This window comes from Pyrus communis, chromosome 1 (genome assembly GCF_963583255.1).
Source record: "Pyrus communis chromosome 1, drPyrComm1.1, whole genome shotgun sequence".
In the NCBI taxonomy this organism is placed as follows: domain Eukaryota; kingdom Viridiplantae; phylum Streptophyta; class Magnoliopsida; order Rosales; family Rosaceae; genus Pyrus; species Pyrus communis.
Genome location: NC_084803.1, coordinates 4094705 through 4111579, shown reverse-complemented (window position 1 = coordinate 4111579; position 16875 = coordinate 4094705). Strand labels below are relative to the sequence as shown.

General features: G+C 40.5%; 5 protein-coding genes across 6 annotated transcripts; 2 read left to right on the top strand and 3 right to left on the bottom strand.

The window, feature by feature from the left end:
- The first annotated feature begins 606 nt into the window (after positions 1-606).
- Positions 607-2253, top strand: LOC137735326 (LIM domain-containing protein WLIM1-like). The gene is made up of 4 exons (XM_068474748.1): positions 607-832; positions 1470-1566; positions 1655-1698; positions 1797-2253. The coding sequence occupies exons 1-4, from the start codon at positions 698-700 to the stop codon at positions 2106-2108; spliced, it is 588 nt and encodes a 195-aa protein (XP_068330849.1). The 5' UTR covers positions 607-697; the 3' UTR covers positions 2109-2253.
- Positions 2254-2770: 517 nt separating this feature from the next.
- On the bottom strand, positions 2771-5158 carry LOC137748005 (F-box protein At3g12350-like). The gene is made up of 2 exons (XM_068488120.1): positions 3971-5158; positions 2771-3407 (listed from the first exon to the last, which is right to left on the bottom strand). The coding sequence occupies exons 1-2, from the start codon at positions 4877-4879 to the stop codon at positions 2925-2927; spliced, it is 1392 nt and encodes a 463-aa protein (XP_068344221.1). The 5' UTR covers positions 4880-5158; the 3' UTR covers positions 2771-2924.
- A 915-nt stretch (positions 5159-6073) lies between these two features.
- On the bottom strand, positions 6074-9590 carry LOC137730114 (exocyst complex component EXO70I-like). The gene is made up of 3 exons (XM_068469182.1): positions 8652-9590; positions 7651-8189; positions 6074-7204 (listed from the first exon to the last, which is right to left on the bottom strand). The coding sequence occupies exons 1-3, from the start codon at positions 9453-9455 to the stop codon at positions 6388-6390; spliced, it is 2160 nt and encodes a 719-aa protein (XP_068325283.1). The 5' UTR covers positions 9456-9590; the 3' UTR covers positions 6074-6387.
- Positions 9591-12387: 2797 nt separating this feature from the next.
- Positions 12388-14512, top strand: LOC137747587 (NADH dehydrogenase [ubiquinone] iron-sulfur protein 4, mitochondrial-like). 2 transcript variants are annotated; one of them, XR_011069980.1, is made up of 6 exons: positions 12388-12668; positions 12786-12874; positions 13285-13414; positions 13822-13851; positions 13956-14143; positions 14376-14512. XR_011069980.1 is itself a non-coding variant. In XM_068487723.1 (5 exons), exons 1-5 carry the CDS (start codon positions 12510-12512, stop codon positions 14034-14036), a joined length of 489 nt encoding a protein of 162 aa, XP_068343824.1. In that variant the 5' UTR covers positions 12388-12509; the 3' UTR covers positions 14037-14275. The 2 variants fall into 2 exon arrangements, 1 of the variants encoding a protein (XP_068343824.1); XM_068487723.1 differs by lacking the exon at positions 14376-14512 and having other exon boundaries at positions 13956-14275.
- Positions 14386-15489, bottom strand: LOC137713386 (uncharacterized). The gene has a single exon (XM_068452679.1). It carries the CDS (start codon positions 15487-15489, stop codon positions 14386-14388), a length of 1104 nt encoding a protein of 367 aa, XP_068308780.1.
- Positions 15490-16875: the final 1386 nt, after the last annotated feature.

Sequence of the window (16875 nt, the reverse complement as noted above, 5' to 3'; positions counted from 1 at the left end):
CCCAGTTACTAGTGTCGCACTCCAAATTTAGCTTCCAACTTAATTAATAAAAGCAAAACAAACCAACTTATTAATTAGTAGTAATTTTTTCTGAACTAATTAACCCTCTTTACACAACACCACCAAACTAATCAACTAAGAGCTTGGTTAGAAGTGTTTTTGTAATGGTTGTAAGCGTTTCTGATACTTAAAAATGTTTCTGGAATCAATATTTAGTAAACATGCAAATGAATTTTGAAAAAAAAAAAAACACTTAAAATGCTTTCTAAAAAAAGAAACATCATATGTTCCATACATCTATATTACATATTTACAAATGCAACACTCGTTCAACAAAATATTTATCATGTTGTGTCTTTGATTACGTGAGCTTCTTTTCAAAAATTCATAAGAAAAATCCAAATCAAATGCATGGTTTAGAGGGCAAGGAAGGAAGATAATTAAGAAAAAAAATCTAGAGAGAGCGGTAGGTAGGTGCTTTGGAAGTGGGACAACATGATTGCTAATTGCCGCTAAACTTTAATCATATTCATCCCAACAGTATGACAGTTGTGCTTCTCTTTTGGTCTCTGAATTCCCATTCCCCACTCCAACCCTAATCCCACTCCAACCCTAATCATCTCTCTCATTCCATTTCTCACATCTCCCCTCCTTCTTCTTATTCTCACAGAGAGAGAGACAGAGAGAGAGTGGAGAAATGGCATTTGCAGGAACAACTCAGAAGTGCATGGCTTGTGACAAGACAGTGTATCTGGTGGACAAGCTCACAGCTGATAACCGAATCTACCACAAAGCCTGCTTCCGATGCCACCACTGCAGAGGAACCCTCAAGGTTCGTTCACTTACGCTGCTTTAAAACTAAAAACGAAATGGTTGTCAAACGACTCTTAAAATCTATGTTTTTCATTTTTGGGGGACGGAATGTTGAATTGAAGCAAAATCTACCAAAACCGGTCTCATGTTGCTTGCACTAAACCAATTACTGCAATAATTAAGAGTTGTTTTCGGCGTACTTTTCGATCTGATAGATGTTCTTTCTTGTTTAAAGTAAACTCTGCTTTGTGGTGCTTAATGCTTATCATGAACAAGTTTTTTTTCAACATTGAAATTTCAGAAATTTCAATTTTCACCTGCATCTTGATGTTATAAGATCATAGATTAAACCCGAAAATTTGATATGTGAATTGTTCAAATGCAAGAACAGAACTAGAGTTTACAGATTGACAAACTTATCTTCTATTATATATAACACCAAAGAGTGAACAATTAGTCAGAAATCGGACTCCGGTCATTTGATTCTACCAGTTGTTCTAGCATTGTTCTATCCCGGAATCATCTTATATCGACTTTGATTTTTAATCTTCATCTGTAAGTCGTTAAACAATGATTCCGATATAGAAGATTAAATAACTACTTTTGCATTTTTGGTTTTCATATACAACTCCATTTACAAATTGATGAATTCGCAGCTTAGCAACTACAATTCCTTTGAGGGAGTGCTCTACTGCAGGCCACATTTTGATCAGCTCTTCAAAAGAACCGGCAGTCTTGACAAAAGTTTTGAAGGTAAAATCAAAATCCCGCTTCAATAACTAACCTTCCCTTCTCTTCATCGCTCAAGTTGATCAACTTATGTTTCAATTTCCTTTCTCAGGGACACCAAAAATTGTGAAACCAGAGAGACCTGTTGATAATGAGGTATATTCGTCCGAAAATCTTTAAATGCTTGCCTATGGATCATTTAACATCTGCTGATCATCATCTCTCGATGGTCTCGATGGTAAATTGTTTTACAGAAACCTGCAGTAGCGAAGGCTTCAAGCATGTTTGGTGGAACCAGAGAAAAGTGCTTTGGCTGCAGGAATACCGTCTATCCAACAGAAAAGGTGTCAGTGAACGGAACTCCTTACCACAAGATGTGTTTCAAATGCACACATGGAGGGTGTACAATCAGCCCATCGAACTACATTGCACATGAGGGCCGGCTCTACTGCAAGCACCACCACACCCAACTCATCAAGGAGAAGGGAAACTTGAGCCAGCTTGAGGGTGACAATGAGAAGATGGCCGTGGATGAGAATGCCAGAGAAGTTGCTGCTGAAATATGATTCGAAGACAACGGATGACTCTATTTTCAATCGCCTTAGCATCCGTTCTTTAAGGCCGGCGCGGTGTTGCTGTCCCTCATACCTTATCATTTTCCTGCAAGACAGATGAATCTTAAGTATTAATTGAAGCGTGTGGGTTCATTCATTTGTTGTGTTTAGTTTCCTGTAAGGTTTGTGAATGCTCAAATGAGATGCCAAATCCTATATTTTCAATCTAAACCCTATTGTTTTCATGCTAATCTTTTCTAATCCTAAATTAAACATCGAATAAAATACTACAAGTCACAATTGACACATATTCTAAACTAATTAATTTGTTGTTTGTTTGAGAGTTGTTCTTTTATGCGGAACCAAGTTTGAATCCGTTTCCTCCTCGTGCTTATTTAGAAAACACAAAATGCTCATTTATCACTAGTTGTTGTTTTAATTGTTTGTCCTGGAATATAAATGGGAACAACGGCGGAGTTTGGACTTGCAAATCTTCTCTACAGGTAAAGGATGAGGATTCCCATGTTTTGAAAGCAATAAAACATGCACACGTGGGAGTGCCCACACTCGCTAGAACCGATATGCTCTTCTATGCGCTTAAGTTTGAATCCTCGTTCCCACATCTTAGATTGCTTGTGTCAAAAGAAAACAATAAAACTGGAATACAAATTCAGATATGAGCCAACTGATTATTGAACATCTCATTAGATGATTCTACAAGAGAAAATCTGAAATGCGAATAAATTCAGTCATCGGAATTATGACTGCAGTTTAATTATGTACAAAAATAAACAAAAAAAATGAAACATTCCGAAAGGAGTACATTCGTCACGACAAAGGATCCACGGTATCAAGAAGACAACCATTTTTGGCAACATGCTTCAAGTCTCTGATAAAACTATCTTGAAGAGATCCAAACCCAAATGTTTCATCCCCATACTGCCAAATCCTTCCATGTGCATGAGGTGGGTTAGGTCCGACCAAGTCCGGAAGAGCTAGATCATGACTGAAGTTTATGCGCAGAATGCGGGAGACGCCTTCATTTCCAGTGAGAGAGAGATGCTGATGAGTGTGATCCTCTGCTGCACTTGGTCGAAGATGTACACGACTGGTGTACAAATTTTCTTCCTCTGGGGAAATCGGAGACTCAATAAAAGTAGGGTTCGCTGCCCAAAACACTGGTTGCTTACTGATAAAACGCATTATATGGCATAAATTCTCCGACGGGTTGCACACCTTTTGGCAGGAAATGCCCCCGATGTTATCATATGCAACAAGGTAAAATCCCAAGGCCATGTCATCATCAATTCCCTGCAGTTGGAAGAAGATGAGAGGGTTAGTTGACTAGTTGTGCTATAATTGAAAACTCATCTGAATCCACCATCTTGTAATGGCACATTATAAGCAAAGAGCGAAAAAAGACTTCTAAACCAGTTAGTTAAAGCACACTGATCCGACTTTCCTAACTCAGCAACGAGACTTCTAAACAGTCCCGTGTTTTTTTGTTACACTCCGTAGTTCGGAAATTCTACTCAAATTGATTGATGCAGCCAGATCTTCGCTCGCAATTTTCATACATAACAACAATTCAATGAAGCAATAACACTGTCAGAAACACATTCAACGGAAATTCTTGGAGAGAACAGTAATATTCCGTTTCGGAATAAATTTGGATGCTAAATCTAAATTCCAAAATACAAACTAGATACAATGCAGTCCTCCAACAATCAACAAACACTTCACAAAGGCGAAATCGAGATCAAACTGTTAGTGCGTGTGTCTACATAAAAATGGCACAACATCTCTTGAGGCAATAACAATCTTCTATTCAAACTTTCAGCTGAAAAATGCCAGTACAAAGAGAGAAAAGGAACCTTCCAGAGGCCCTGCAAAGGCCTAGCCGTCGTCGGCGAGCAATCTACAATCTTGACATAATGCTGAGGCTCCAGCTTCCTCCTTGCCTGCCTTTGCTTCTCTCTCCTCCTCTGCCTCCTGGAAGCTCTATCCGCACCCGGGCTGGTACGGTTCGCAAGGTACTGATATATCTCCACCACCGCCTGGTCTGGTGAGGTCCCCGGAGAGCCACTACTCTCGGCGGCTCCAATCACATCCTCGTCGACCACGCTGCCGTTTACGCGGCCACGCCCTGAGCTCAAACGTCTCGGAGCCCCAAAGCTTGTATCTTCCTCCACAACAAAATAGGTCTTCCCCACCAATCTCACATTCACCGGAACCAATTCGCTCTCCGCAAACTTGAACCGGTCGGAATCCGCGAAATCTTCCAAAATCTCGGGCCGGCCTTCAGGGTCCAGAAAGTTCACGACTTGCCCCTCCGGCGAGAGGCTCATCCACAAAAACGGCGCCTTTACGACGCCGTACGTGCCGTCCTTGGCCGGAGATACTCGGAACCCCGTCACGAACGACGGGCCCCACTCGAAAAAAATCAACAGCGGCGATGTCGTGAAGCCGCCCTGGCGCCAGAACCCAATCAGATTCTCCCAATCGCTGAGGGTCTGGTAGAGATTCCTGTACGTGATTTTCCCATTTCCCCATTTCTTGATCCGGGTCTTGGATCCCCACCTGCGATCGCACATGTTGAACCAGAGCTTGCCGTCGGATTTGCATAGCGAATCGAACCGTTTCGATGTGCAGGCGAAGCTGGCGACCTCGGGAGGCGTGAGGAAGGAGAGGATGCAGAGCTGTACGTCCTCGGGGAAGTCGGAGAAGTCAATGGCGCAAGCCGATTCGTCAATTGCGAGACTTAGGTCTTTGATTGTCGTCATTTTCGGATTTGGGAACTTGGGGCTGGTTTTCTTGGGAAAGTTGTGAATTTTCTGGGAAAATAGTTGGGAATTTTCGGGGGAGAATTGGTGGGAAATATGGGTGTTAGGAAAAGGAAATGAGAAAGTGTTGTGTTGGATTGGATTTGCGAGATTCTTCGGCAAGAAGGAATATTCTCTTTCTTCAACCTGCTGCGGCACAGAAGCTTCGAAGACCACCACGTTCCGGTGCCAGTAAATTGACAGCGTTTGTTAGGGTACAAGTGTAATTTAGCAGCTCGAGTCATATGTGGTACTTTTGAACAGAGCCGGCCTTTAGATTTCAAGGTTCTGTGCGAAAGTGAATTGAAGGTCCAAAAAGGTATTAAGAATTTAATTTTTTAATATTTTTTTTAAAATAATAATTTTAGTTTTCAATTGAGATTCTATAAATTCTAATAGCACAAATAAATTTAACAAATAAACAAGTGAAAAAGTGGCGTATTGTTTTTCCTTAACTATTTAGAGGGTCAAAGTTTGAATTTTTATGTTATTGTGTGGAAGTTTTATATTATTTTGTGAAAGCTTATGCATTTATATAAAAATATAAACTGAAAAAAAAGATGGAAATGAGTTTCAAACTCATCCCCTAAGCCGATGTAAAGAAGCAATAATTCCTTTTGCGCTAAGACTCAAGTTTGTAATATTCTACACATATTACTATATATACGTAAATGCATACAAAATTGAAAAATCAGGACCCTTCCGATTTGGGGGTCATGTACAGTAGCACCACTTGCATCCCCTCAAAGCTGGCCCTGCTCTTGAAACGTGGAGGCCCAACGGCCCAAGCAATCCAACAAGTCCAACCACGCACGCATGGCGTGATATGAGTAGGTTGATGGAGAAAACCAATCAGACAACATGTTCGTTTAGATGAAGACACTAAGTGTCATACAAGGGAATTTATACAGCACATATATACTGTTATGCTAATGTTCCGTTTAAATGCTGAAAATAGAAAGATATGTAGAAATAAACTACCATATGTTATTGTATTATTGAAACGAGACCATGTACACGAATCATTATCTCGGTGAGGCGGGGTGGGCGGACCGAAATCCAAAGAGTGTGGCTAGTTGTGGTATTTTCCTATCTTATGTTGAACAACACATTATCAGATTGTTCAAACTTAAGAATTTCTCAACTTTACGAGAGAAAGATAAATCATATGTACTCAGATGTAAGGATAAGTGCTTCAAACAAATTGAATTACATGTCTCATCCAAGCATGTTGCCCAAAGCATTCTCTCAAGCCACATGACACAGCTCATTCCTTCATATGGGCAAAGCCATAACAGAGCCACTCAAAACTCGTCACAGTAACATTGTAAGGCGGTATTTGGCTATTATCCTCGAATCAGTGTCTTAGCGATCAAAGCACACCCATGTGCAATATACATAGATCATAAACAATGGCCGAAGTGAACACAATACACAAAAGTAATCAAATCCAACGACATAAAAAGCTCTCAAATGTCATTAGTACTTGATCTGGACCGTCGATAGTCCTTCACCCCACCATCCATCCCTGAGCTCCCACCACCCGTCCGATCCTTAGACCCTCTCCGCTTAAGCTTCCCATCCCCACCGTCAAAAACTTTCTCCAACAACTCCTGAACCGAGTCAGGACCCAGATAACCCTTCCCCTGCAACAACCCTGAGAACGAGTTCACGAACTCGGTGTATGCCGGAATCACCAGCTTAACGGTAGCCGCCCTAATCTGCTCCCGCAAGTCAACGTCCGGAATTACACAGAATCCCCCGTGGCTCTTCGAAATGTCGTCCAAGCCCTTCATGAACGCCTCGATTTTCACCCTCACCAGCCCCGCCTTCGCTTCCTTGCTCTGCTGCTCCTCCAAATCGTCCCTCTCCAGAATCCTAACCAGTGGAGCCCACGATTGCTTCTGGTACAAGTAAGCGGATTCCTCGGCTACAACCTTGTAGTTGTTCCTCAAGTAGCCGTCTCCCAACAGCTTCCCGAGCTCCGTGTTTCTCGTCCTCATGTAAATGTACCAGTACGTGTTCATGCAGAACACGTGTGGCATGTGAATTGAAATGCCGATTTTGTCCCTGTCCCTGCTGTTGTTGTTGTAGCCAGAACGTTTCGACTCCACGTTTCTCTGCAGAGCTTCCATGATGTTGCAAATGGCGTCTTTGAGTAGATTCTCGTCGGTTTCTGGTTTCGACAAGATCCCGGCTTTCCAGATTTGCTCCGTTCTGAGAACTTTCGCCATGGGGACGCTGTAATTTTCAGTTGCTAAGTATTTCAAGTAGTTCACTGCGTACCTGTTGAAGGATGTAAAAAGTCGCTCGTCAAATGCAAGTTGGAAACATAACATTGAAGCATTGGTGCTTACTTTATGATTGGAGCTCTTGCCTCTAAATTTTAAATCGATTAAAAACTGATATCAGCATTTGATAAAATGTAGAGCATTGGTCCTTCAAGCCAATTTCGTGAGAACTTTCGTCAAAATTAAGCACGTAAAATGCGGGCGAGTCTTTTTAAAGAGCAAATCGGAGAAATGAATGTGCATGCATGTTGCCTTCTTAATTTTGATCACATTCTAATGAAATTGAGGTTTAATAACCAATATGCTACATATTTTTATCAAACTCATGTACTAATTTTAATGGATTTTAATTCAAAAGCTAAAGCTTCAATTTTATCATAGTTCAAGAACAAATACTTTAGTTTACTGCCGCTAATCCGTCTCCCTAAAATTTTGACGTACCTTACTATTTTCGGCACCGAACCGTCTGGTGGTGGAGGCAATCCATCAGAATTGTCTTCAATTTGAAGCCCAAATTCCCAAAAAACTTTACTGGAAGCATGAACAAGAAGCTTCTCCAGCTCCCTGAATCTTGTACAAAAGTCGGTCCCCGATTCGCCATCAAAAACCTCTGAGAATCCAGGCTTCAGCTTCTCTAGGGAATCAAACATGTCAAGGAGCTTGAACAACTTCTGTGGTTCTTTGCTGCTTTGGGCAACGCCTTCGCCAAACCGGAAGAACACCGCCATGATTTTGCCTGCGATTTTGGCGAAGCATTCTGGCCATATCAGTCCTTCCATTATTCCTCCTAGGACTTGTTCGCAGAGTTTCTTCTCCGATACGAGCACTGCTTTGACTGCGAGCTCGAAGTGCTGGATCCAGAGGGTTATGGCTGTCTCCAAGCTCTCCCATGGTATTTCATCTATTTCTTCTGGTGTGTGGGTTTTTAGGTAATCAGGGTTTAGCCTCATTAGTGCTTTGGCCACCCTTTTGTACCTCACCTGTTGAACGACAACAAGCATAACAATTAGAAATAAAAAATAAAAATGTTCAGAGTTCTTGTTTTTTGAAGTGGACTATTTCAATTTTAATTGCACTAATATTGTGGTCACTGATCGATTAACTTATAAATTTAGCACTTATTAAATCAGAGAACAGTTGAAAATATTAAGTTTTACAAGTCTCTTTTAGAGGCCGTTGAGACTATAAAACCATCTTAAACACAATCTCAATCATTTTCGGTCTCAAAAAGTATCGATAACATGTAATAGTACTAGAAATTCATTATCAGAGGTCACATTTTGTACGACCCTATCCCTCGGAATAATAGCTAGGGATGCTGCTCACCCTAATAGATGGATAACAAATCACATGATTAACAAAAAAAAAAAAAAAAAAAAAAAAAAAAAAAAAAAAAAACATTTCTACAAGTGAGGAAAAAAAAACCATTATAATGAAGTTACCTTAACATAAATATCGATGCATATATCCAAGCAATCATCGGCAGCTAGGGTTTGTGAAATCCTTCTCAAAAGTTCAAGCTCCAACTCAGTCCCCAAACCCGAACCCACGATAGCCATCTCATCGCTCCGATCATCTTTATCCGAAGCGGCATGCAAATCCACCACATTCCGATGCCTAATCTGCTCCAAGATACTCTCATACTCGTCCTGCAAATTCAACAGCGCCTCATCAAACAATCCTTCAAACCTCATGGCGTCAACCTCCGTCTCGTACAGCGACTTGAGAGTCACCAGCGTCTCCCTCAGCCGGTGCGTTCTGTACTGGTCCGTGGCCTTCGTCCGGCTCAAAAACTCCACCACCTCCTGCAGCCTCTGAATCACCGGCTCACCCTCTTCACAAATGCAGTTAATCGCAATTTTCAACTGGTCCACGCAGTCCACGTACTTGACAAGCTTCTTGAGCCGTTTCTTCATAGACTTCTCGCTCAACAACTTCTCCGAGAGATCCAAGAGCTTATCCTGGATGGTCTCAGAGAGCTTGAAGTTGTGAAGAAGCGCCAAAGCTGGCGCGACAGCTCGGTTGATTCTGGTTTCCAAGGCTTTCGAGGCCATGGCTAGCGATTGTAAAGGAGCTACTCTTCTAGACGTAGTTAGAAGCGTTTCGTCTATGACTTCAAACTTGTTGTCCATCTTTTCAAGATTTTCTTCCATTTCCGCCGTCGCTCGTAGGAGAGTTTTCAAATCGGAACATGTTAGCTCGAGATCGGAGAGCCTTGAATCGGCTGATTTGTAATTAGACGCCATTATTGTTAACTGCAATCAAAGTTTAATGGCTTTTTTGTGTTGTGTCTTTGTGTGTTTATACGATCGTTTATGACGAAAATGATGTGTTTGTGGGGGCACAAAAGGACAAGGAAGTAAAATCAACTCGATGCAAATTAGGAAGAACAAATGGCATTTGTGTGTTGGAAACGGACAAATGGGTAATTCTGGAAGAGTAACGGAGGGGAGTACTCAGCCGGTTGAGAATTTATTCGGCGTACCAAATCGTTGTTTGTAATGTACTATTTTACATGTTATTTGTTATAATATGATAAAAGAAGGAAATTTTAATGAAAATTTTTTGGTACTATTTATTTAATGAAAAATTACATTTTTACACTAAAAACTGAATCCTAGTACTATTTACTTTACCCTTTATTTTGTCCTTATTGTTAAAACTTAAAGTTTTCAAACCATTTTCATTAATTTTCTTATAAAAGAAATCATTAATTTGTCGTACTTTTAAAATATATTAGTTAAAAATAATATATGCAAAATAAGTTGAGCAAAATAAGAATATTATGTAAAGAAGTACTGTACACGATAAATCTTTTTAGTCACTAAAAAATTGTGTGCATGCCAATATACTGTCACCTATTCAGCATCTTATAACATAGATGAACAACCTAATTTATGTCTTATTTTTCAATAAAAACATAAATATCCCGTATGCCGATGTGTGGGCGTAAAAAAGGAAAGAGGGGGATGGGGTTTCTCTCGCTTTTGGCATAGCGGGCCCCCAGTGGGAGGCCCGCACGGCAGGCTAATAGCTCAGTGGTAGAGCACGCCCCTGATAATTGCGTCGTTGTGCTTGGGCTATGAGGGCTCTCAACCACATGGATAGTTCAATGTGCTCATTATTGTCTGACCCTTAGATGTGGATCATCCAAAGCACATTAGCATGGCGTACTTCTCCTGTTCAAACCGGAGTTTGAAGTTTTAATTGAAATTAAATAATAACGTCACGTATCTAAATTATTTGTACACCAAAAAATCCGGCCGGTGGATGGAAGAATGAATCCAAATGACGATAGTGACTGTTGAATACAAAGTTATACTAAAGGTACGGGCCATACAGCTATGGCAAGCCAGGTCCATGTTCACATTAAAATCATGCCATTTGGGCTTCTGCCGAATTAAAACTCTTTTTTTGGTACATAAAGATTAATAATTAGGAACATGTGATTTGCTTATATTCCGGTTTGAAACATGTTTACGTCATGTCACATGTTTTGTGAGCTAAATTTTGAAAGCCTTTTATCTTTCAAATACTTTTCTTCTCAAACACAGTTCTAAAATGAACCATTAGATTACTCTCATTTTTCTGTCAAAAACATATACGATTCTTGACCCTGCTACGTCAACATTGAGATAAGGCCACATCACTAACAACATGTACAAATTACCAATTAAAACTAACACATTACTATACACATGTTTTATAGGAACTAAATGATAATTTTATGTTTCAGATGACAAAGTACGATTTGGTACTAAATTTAAAGGCAAATGAATAATTTTTGTTTTTTTATAAATATAGGTGGTACTATTACACATCAATGATTGACTTATCCCCTTTCTCATGTAGTTCTGGTAATACCTCATGAGACGATAATGTATTTTTGATTATCAAATGATACGCTAATGAATAGCCCCAAAAATCTATTTGTGGGAGTTAGAACTCAATTCCACCCGATGCTTTTGAGCAAGGGCAAGGGCCATTCAATTGACCAAAACGCCTTTGGCAGCCTAATATTGGAGGGCAAGTGGTGGGCCACACAAAGCCCGGTCGAAAGCATGCGTAATTTTTTTAAGGAACCAGATCTTCTTCGGATTCAAAAGAATTAAGTTCAAGAATTAAATTATCTGGATCATTAAAATTTAATCTAACGGCTACAATTATTATAATTTTAGAAAAGATTTTAGTTTGTAACCGTTAAATCGAATTTCAATGATCCAAATTATTTGATCATTGGACTCAATTTCTTTGAATCCGAAGGAGATCCGGTTTCATGCAAGAATTGCTCGTGTGTGCGTCTGCTGATTTGGCATGAGATCAGCCACATTCTTTTTTTGTTTTTTTGTTTTTTGGTATCTAACGCGTGAATTGTCGCACGGTAAGAGTGAGTGGAACCGACAACATCTGTTGTCGTAGGCCCTGTGGCAAATGCAAATGCAATAGCCACTGGATAATTTTTTTTCAAAATTTTAAATAAAAAATAACTAAAATAGAATTAAAATTTGGAAAAAAAAAATATGAAAAATCCAAACCATCTTCTTCACTCCTACACTAAAAATCTAAAATGTCCACTATTGATCAAATAACTTAATTGTGCATTATAAAAGTAAAAATACATATATTTGTGAATTTAATTACCTATTTTATTTATTTTGAACAAATAATATTATCTACATTAAAGAAATGAATGAACATAACCTTACAATGGACAAACAATAATATGGTTTAAATTCGCCCTTAGCCATAATCGAACATAAAACCTCTCATTTACTAGGAATACCACTAGACTGTATTATTAAGTGACAATTGCCTATTGTCAATGGTAAAACGGATAAAATTGCACAAACACAAAGGGAGTATTTTTGCTCACCATTATAAATTATAGTGTATGCTCGCCATATACATAATCAATTGGCACGGTGTCCCTTCAGTTAACCTTAATTAATTTTTTACAAAATTGAAACATTTAATGTGAAAATTAACTCGAGTCAGGTAAAAGAATACGTGTCAATTAATTGGGCTGGGCTTTCCTTGTCGAACTGGTGGGATTGCTGTTAGACCAACCTTGCGTTTGGCAAATAAATAAATGATCAAATAAAAAGAAAAGCAAAAATGAAAAATGGGAGAGTTCCCACAGTGAGTACGTGGCATAATTATGGCGCAAAAAGTCCAACGCTAAGAACCTTCTGGTTGTAATTCCATCAAGCATTCGTAGTCACGCGATTTGGCTTCGTCACGGAACCCATTGTTGCTCTTTCGCCTGAGAAGAACCTCGAAGTTTTTCGCTCCTAGAAAAAATGGCGCGACCTCTACGACACGGCTTCAACATCGCCCGAGCGCACGTGCTTTCGCGGCCGCGATGGGCGTCGTCGCAGTCAGCGGAGGCACTGGTGGAGGTCAAAGTCCCCGACATAGGCATGATATCCGGAATCCCCGAACAGCATCTCCGACGAAGGGTCAGCTCTTCAATTACTCGTCGTTTTTAAAAATATAATAATATTCTTTTTAATTTGAAAATTTGTTTTATTTTTCAAAATTTGGAGAAATTTACTCCTGGATTTGGGTGTGATTAGGTTATAATCTATTCGCCTGCTCGAACTGCGACCCAACAAGGTTCTGGGAAAGTCGGGAAATGGAAGATTAATTTTCTTTCGACGCAAAAGTACGTATATTGATGTCTTAATCATGTTTTGCATGCATAATTATATGATGTGTATAGTTAATTTCATCGATTTTACATAATTAATTGTGTATCTATGGTATAGTTAGCTCAGCTGTTTTGTGCTTCTTTGAAATTTTATGAGCAGTATTGGTTGATCTGGAATTCCATTATTGGATGCTAATTGTTGAAGAATGTAAACATTCCCAATTGGAAAATTGACGAAATGAAACACAATATGAAAACTAACTGCACCGATAGCTTTTGCGATAAAACCCCACACCTGCCATGGCGGTGAAGAGGGAATATGCAAGTTGCGGATAATATTGCTGTAGATTTGTAGTTGCCCGGGGGGTTTCGTCTCTCGGAAATCTTGACACTAGTGATAGCAATTTTCATTGAAATTTTTGCAGGTGGGAAAACCCATTGATGGGCTGGACATCTACAGGTGATCCGTACGCTAATGTTGGTGAGGCAGGACTGACTTTTGAGAGTGAAGAAGCGGCAAAGGCATTTGCTGAGAAACATGGCTGGGATTATACGGTCTGTGCATCTTTAAGTTTTGATCTTTCCGTGATGATAGTACTTCAAAGTGTTTTAGATTTTCTGCCGTTTTAGATATGTTATGTTAAAGGAAAAAATGAACTTTTTTTGTCCAACTTGAAAGTAGAAGATGGGTTACTCATTGCGAAACCTATTCCATCCAATCCCCAATGTTAGATTGTGAGGGATGGATCAGTTTCCTTGTATAATCCCTTATATCACCTCAAAATAAAAACTCATTTACCTCCACCTGGTAACGGACCTTGAATTTTATGAGTTATCCAGTCCAATCCTAGGCATGAAATGATCGTAATGTTCCGCAATTTTTTTTTTATGGAATTGAATAGCTTGTGTGGAAATTGACCAAAATTATGCAACGTTCTTGACACAATGAACCGTATTTGCAGGTCAGGAAGCGTCACACACCACTTTTGAAGGTTTGAAATTCTCCTACCAACTTATTTGAAGATGAAATAACTAGTTTCTCCAATTGGATCTCAGAACACTTCAAGTATCATCTAAATCTTATGACCATTTGTAGGCTAAGGCATATGCAGACAACTTCAGGTGGAAGGGCCCTGATAAGAGCGAGAAGACTGCAGCTGATGCTGCAAACATCTGAGAACGTTATTTCCTCCCCCAGAATGTCCCTACCTACACCTGCTAATGCCACTGTGCGCGGTACTTCAGACCAATAGCGCAAATAATGGCGTCAAGTCGCGGGTGTAGGTAACTCTCTCGTTCAATGCTATCAGTACTTATTCTTGTGTGTTAGTACTTGTGTGTGATTGCTGGATTGGAAATTAAGTTGAGATTAACAAGTTTTTTTCTCTCTTAGAAAAGCTGGCCAAACTTTACATATACTTCTTGCTATATGCATACGTAGAACAGATATATAGTAGACACTTAAGGTGCATTGTTTCCCCTAGTGAGCTAGCTACACTACTTCTCATAATTACAGTGCAAATTTTTCAAGCACTTGAACTGGAGGACTGACAACCCTCCCTGCTGTGGGTGTGGAACCTCCATTCAAAGAGGTAGTCCCTGGACTCACAGGACAGCTTCGTCACGTCGCAGAATGTATTGACCGTGTGCTTGTTTATCTCGTTCCCCCACTCAATCCTCACCCAGCACGAAAACCCGTTTGAAGAAACGGACAACCCTGAATCAGAAAGCTGCAGACTGACCTCCCCGCTGATCCTCTTGCCTCCAAACCGCCCATTTCCGGCCACCATGGCGTCAAGCCATGGACACTCTGGCTGTCCCACCATCTCCTTGTAGGCAGCGTTTGCCATCCTCACTTTGTTGCGCGAGTCTGATAAGATTACCGGCAGGGCTTCAGACTCCATCTCCTCTTCAACGTCCTCTGCTTTCTTAGGAGCTTGCGCTGCCGGAGTTAGGCTCGGGTCTGCGCTGATGCGTCCGACACTTATGCTGGAAACCACCGGTCGAATTGGATGCGGCTCTATGACATTGGTATTTGTTGGTGGAGTTGCAGGGGAATTCCCCTGTAGTTGCTTGAGCAGATCTTTTTCTTCTGGGATTTCAGCAGCCACGGTGTTCAAATCAATCAAATTCTCCTCCCCTCCTCCGCAGGGTTTGATCAATTCGAGTTCTGCCGGAACCACTGCTGGGTTTGTGGCAATGGGGACCGACGACGGAGGGATATATGGCAGAAAAGGCAGAGTCATCAAAGCGGCGGTGTTGTCGGTGTCGAGGCTAGTCGGAATCGGAAGCTTCGAAAGCGCACGAGTAAAACCGTCCAATCTCAGATTTTTCACCGGAGATTGCACATGACAAGGAGTGGAGAATCTTAGCATGTGATGACTCCTCTGCCTCTTAAAGGTGGTGGGAGAGAGAGCGGTTCGACCTCGCTTTCGAGTCCTGGTGGGTCTGGCCTGCAACTGCGGCCAGAGGTTTCTAAGGGAAGGAGAGTCCCTGATTTTCTGAGACATGGACGGATTATCGCCTGCTGGGTTTGCTGTTATCTCAGGTTTCGGCGCTATGGGCCTGTACCTGGACATAATCTCAGCGGTTTTTTCCGTGTCGGTGTAGGGGTTCAACGTCTTGATCATGTTATGGCGGTAGGCGGTTCTCTTTGCTAACGCCGGCCTACAAGCTGTTCGGTAATGACGGTGGTGGTGACGGCGGTAGGGAGGCAAAAGAGAGAGCGCTGGGAGAAATGTAGAGGAAGGAGGAAGGGATTTGAGAGGAGGAGGTTGGTGGGGGGTTTTTAGAGAGGGATTGGAGTTCTTAAGAGTGAGACTTGGACCAATCAGAGAAGGGCAACATGAAGGGAAGAGTAAGAAGAGATTGACACTTGGAATTGTACGGTGGGTACGTGCTTGTGAGCGCTCACAGAAAATATGTCCATGTAGGCAAAAATTCTTCGGTGCCCTGGTACTCCGATTATTTTAATCTTTATATTTTAATTTTGTAATTGCAAACAAATATTTAAAATATGTGGATACCGGGTAATCTAGGGTTAGGAGGATCTCGCCAGACCCTTTAATCACATTTGTTCATTGTACATTATGCAATCAGAAATTATTATAAATTATTTTGGCGAAAAACCATCTTTAAGGTGAGGACGTTTCTCTATTAATGAAGAAATCAATGGAGAGTGTCGACAAGGAAGAGGGGGTCCATTGTGTGAAATGGGGGAATGAGCCCTCGTGAGTAAGGTGAGGGTGAGGTGAGTGAGATGTAAATGGGATGGGATCCATTGCTTTGCAACTTGATGAAACTTATTTTTCAACTTATTATACCATGACATATGTGTGTGTGTGTATATATATATAATTAATTAATTATTAATAAAACGGTTCAGTTCCGGCCAATTCTTGTTCATTCAAAACCGTCGGAACCGATTTGAACGGTTCGGTTTGATTTTTGACTCAAAGTTGACTTTTCCGGTCAACACGGTTCTTTTCTTCTTTTTTTTCCATATAGTTCGATGTGGTTTTACGGTTTGGCGGTTTTTATGCCCACCCCTAAGTGGAGATGCAAAAGGTAATTACTGTTCATTAAAGGCAGTTACTGTTCACTGGAGGCTATTCAATAGGAAGTTGCCTTAAGGGGCCTTGATACGCTGGAGTTGCTTTTATGTAAGAGAGGCGGGTTGGACCCTTCGATCTGGGGAGGGCCCCCAAGCCAATTCGGATGTATCACAAATAAATAAATAGCCTACAGTGGACGTAGTTGTGTTTACAAGCAAACTACTATATATCTTTGTGTTCATTTCATTTCAACTCATATTTCAAGCCTACCAAAGGTTTCATATTTTAATTTGTTAACCTTCAAGTTTTGAGCGTCAACACAATACTTAGAAGTAAGGACTGCCTCCTTTTATTTATTTTCGATTTTGATTAACGTATCTTTATTGTTTATATTTTATGATTCAAATAGTTCATTCAATATCACATTTATAGATTAAAAAAGTTTAGAAATTTATTAGTAAT

Excerpts from the sequence above, each read along its gene's own strand:
- LOC137735326 (XM_068474748.1), top strand. The coding sequence starts at position 698 with ATGGCATTTGCAGGAACAACTCAGAAGTGCATGGCTTGTGACAAGACA. Across the intron at positions 1,567-1,654 it reads TCTTGACAAAAGTTTTGAAG|GGACACCAAAAATTGTGAAA; the intron begins GTAAAATCAAAA and ends TTCCTTTCTCAG. Across the intron at positions 1,699-1,796 it reads AGAGACCTGTTGATAATGAG|AAACCTGCAGTAGCGAAGGC; the intron begins GTATATTCGTCC and ends ATTGTTTTACAG.
- LOC137748005 (XM_068488120.1), bottom strand. The coding sequence starts at position 4,879 with ATGACGACAATCAAAGACCTAAGTCTCGCAATTGACGAATCGGCTTGC. Across the intron at positions 3,408-3,970 it reads CTTTGCAGGGCCTCTGGAAG|GGAATTGATGATGACATGGC; the intron begins GTTCCTTTTCTC and ends TTCCAACTGCAG.
- LOC137730114 (XM_068469182.1), bottom strand. The coding sequence starts at position 9,455 with ATGGCGTCTAATTACAAATCAGCCGATTCAAGGCTCTCCGATCTCGAG. Across the intron at positions 8,190-8,651 it reads GCATCGATATTTATGTTAAG|GTGAGGTACAAAAGGGTGGC; the intron begins GTAACTTCATTA and ends GTCGTTCAACAG. Across the intron at positions 7,205-7,650 it reads TCGGTGCCGAAAATAGTAAG|GTACGCAGTGAACTACTTGA; the intron begins GTACGTCAAAAT and ends ATCCTTCAACAG.
- LOC137747587 (XM_068487723.1), top strand. The coding sequence starts at position 12,510 with ATGGCGCGACCTCTACGACACGGCTTCAACATCGCCCGAGCGCACGTG. Across the intron at positions 12,669-12,785 it reads AACAGCATCTCCGACGAAGG|GTTATAATCTATTCGCCTGC; the intron begins GTCAGCTCTTCA and ends GGGTGTGATTAG. Across the intron at positions 12,875-13,284 it reads AATTTTCTTTCGACGCAAAA|GTGGGAAAACCCATTGATGG; the intron begins GTACGTATATTG and ends AAATTTTTGCAG.
- LOC137713386 (XM_068452679.1), bottom strand. The coding sequence starts at position 15,489 with ATGATCAAGACGTTGAACCCCTACACCGACACGGAAAAAACCGCTGAG.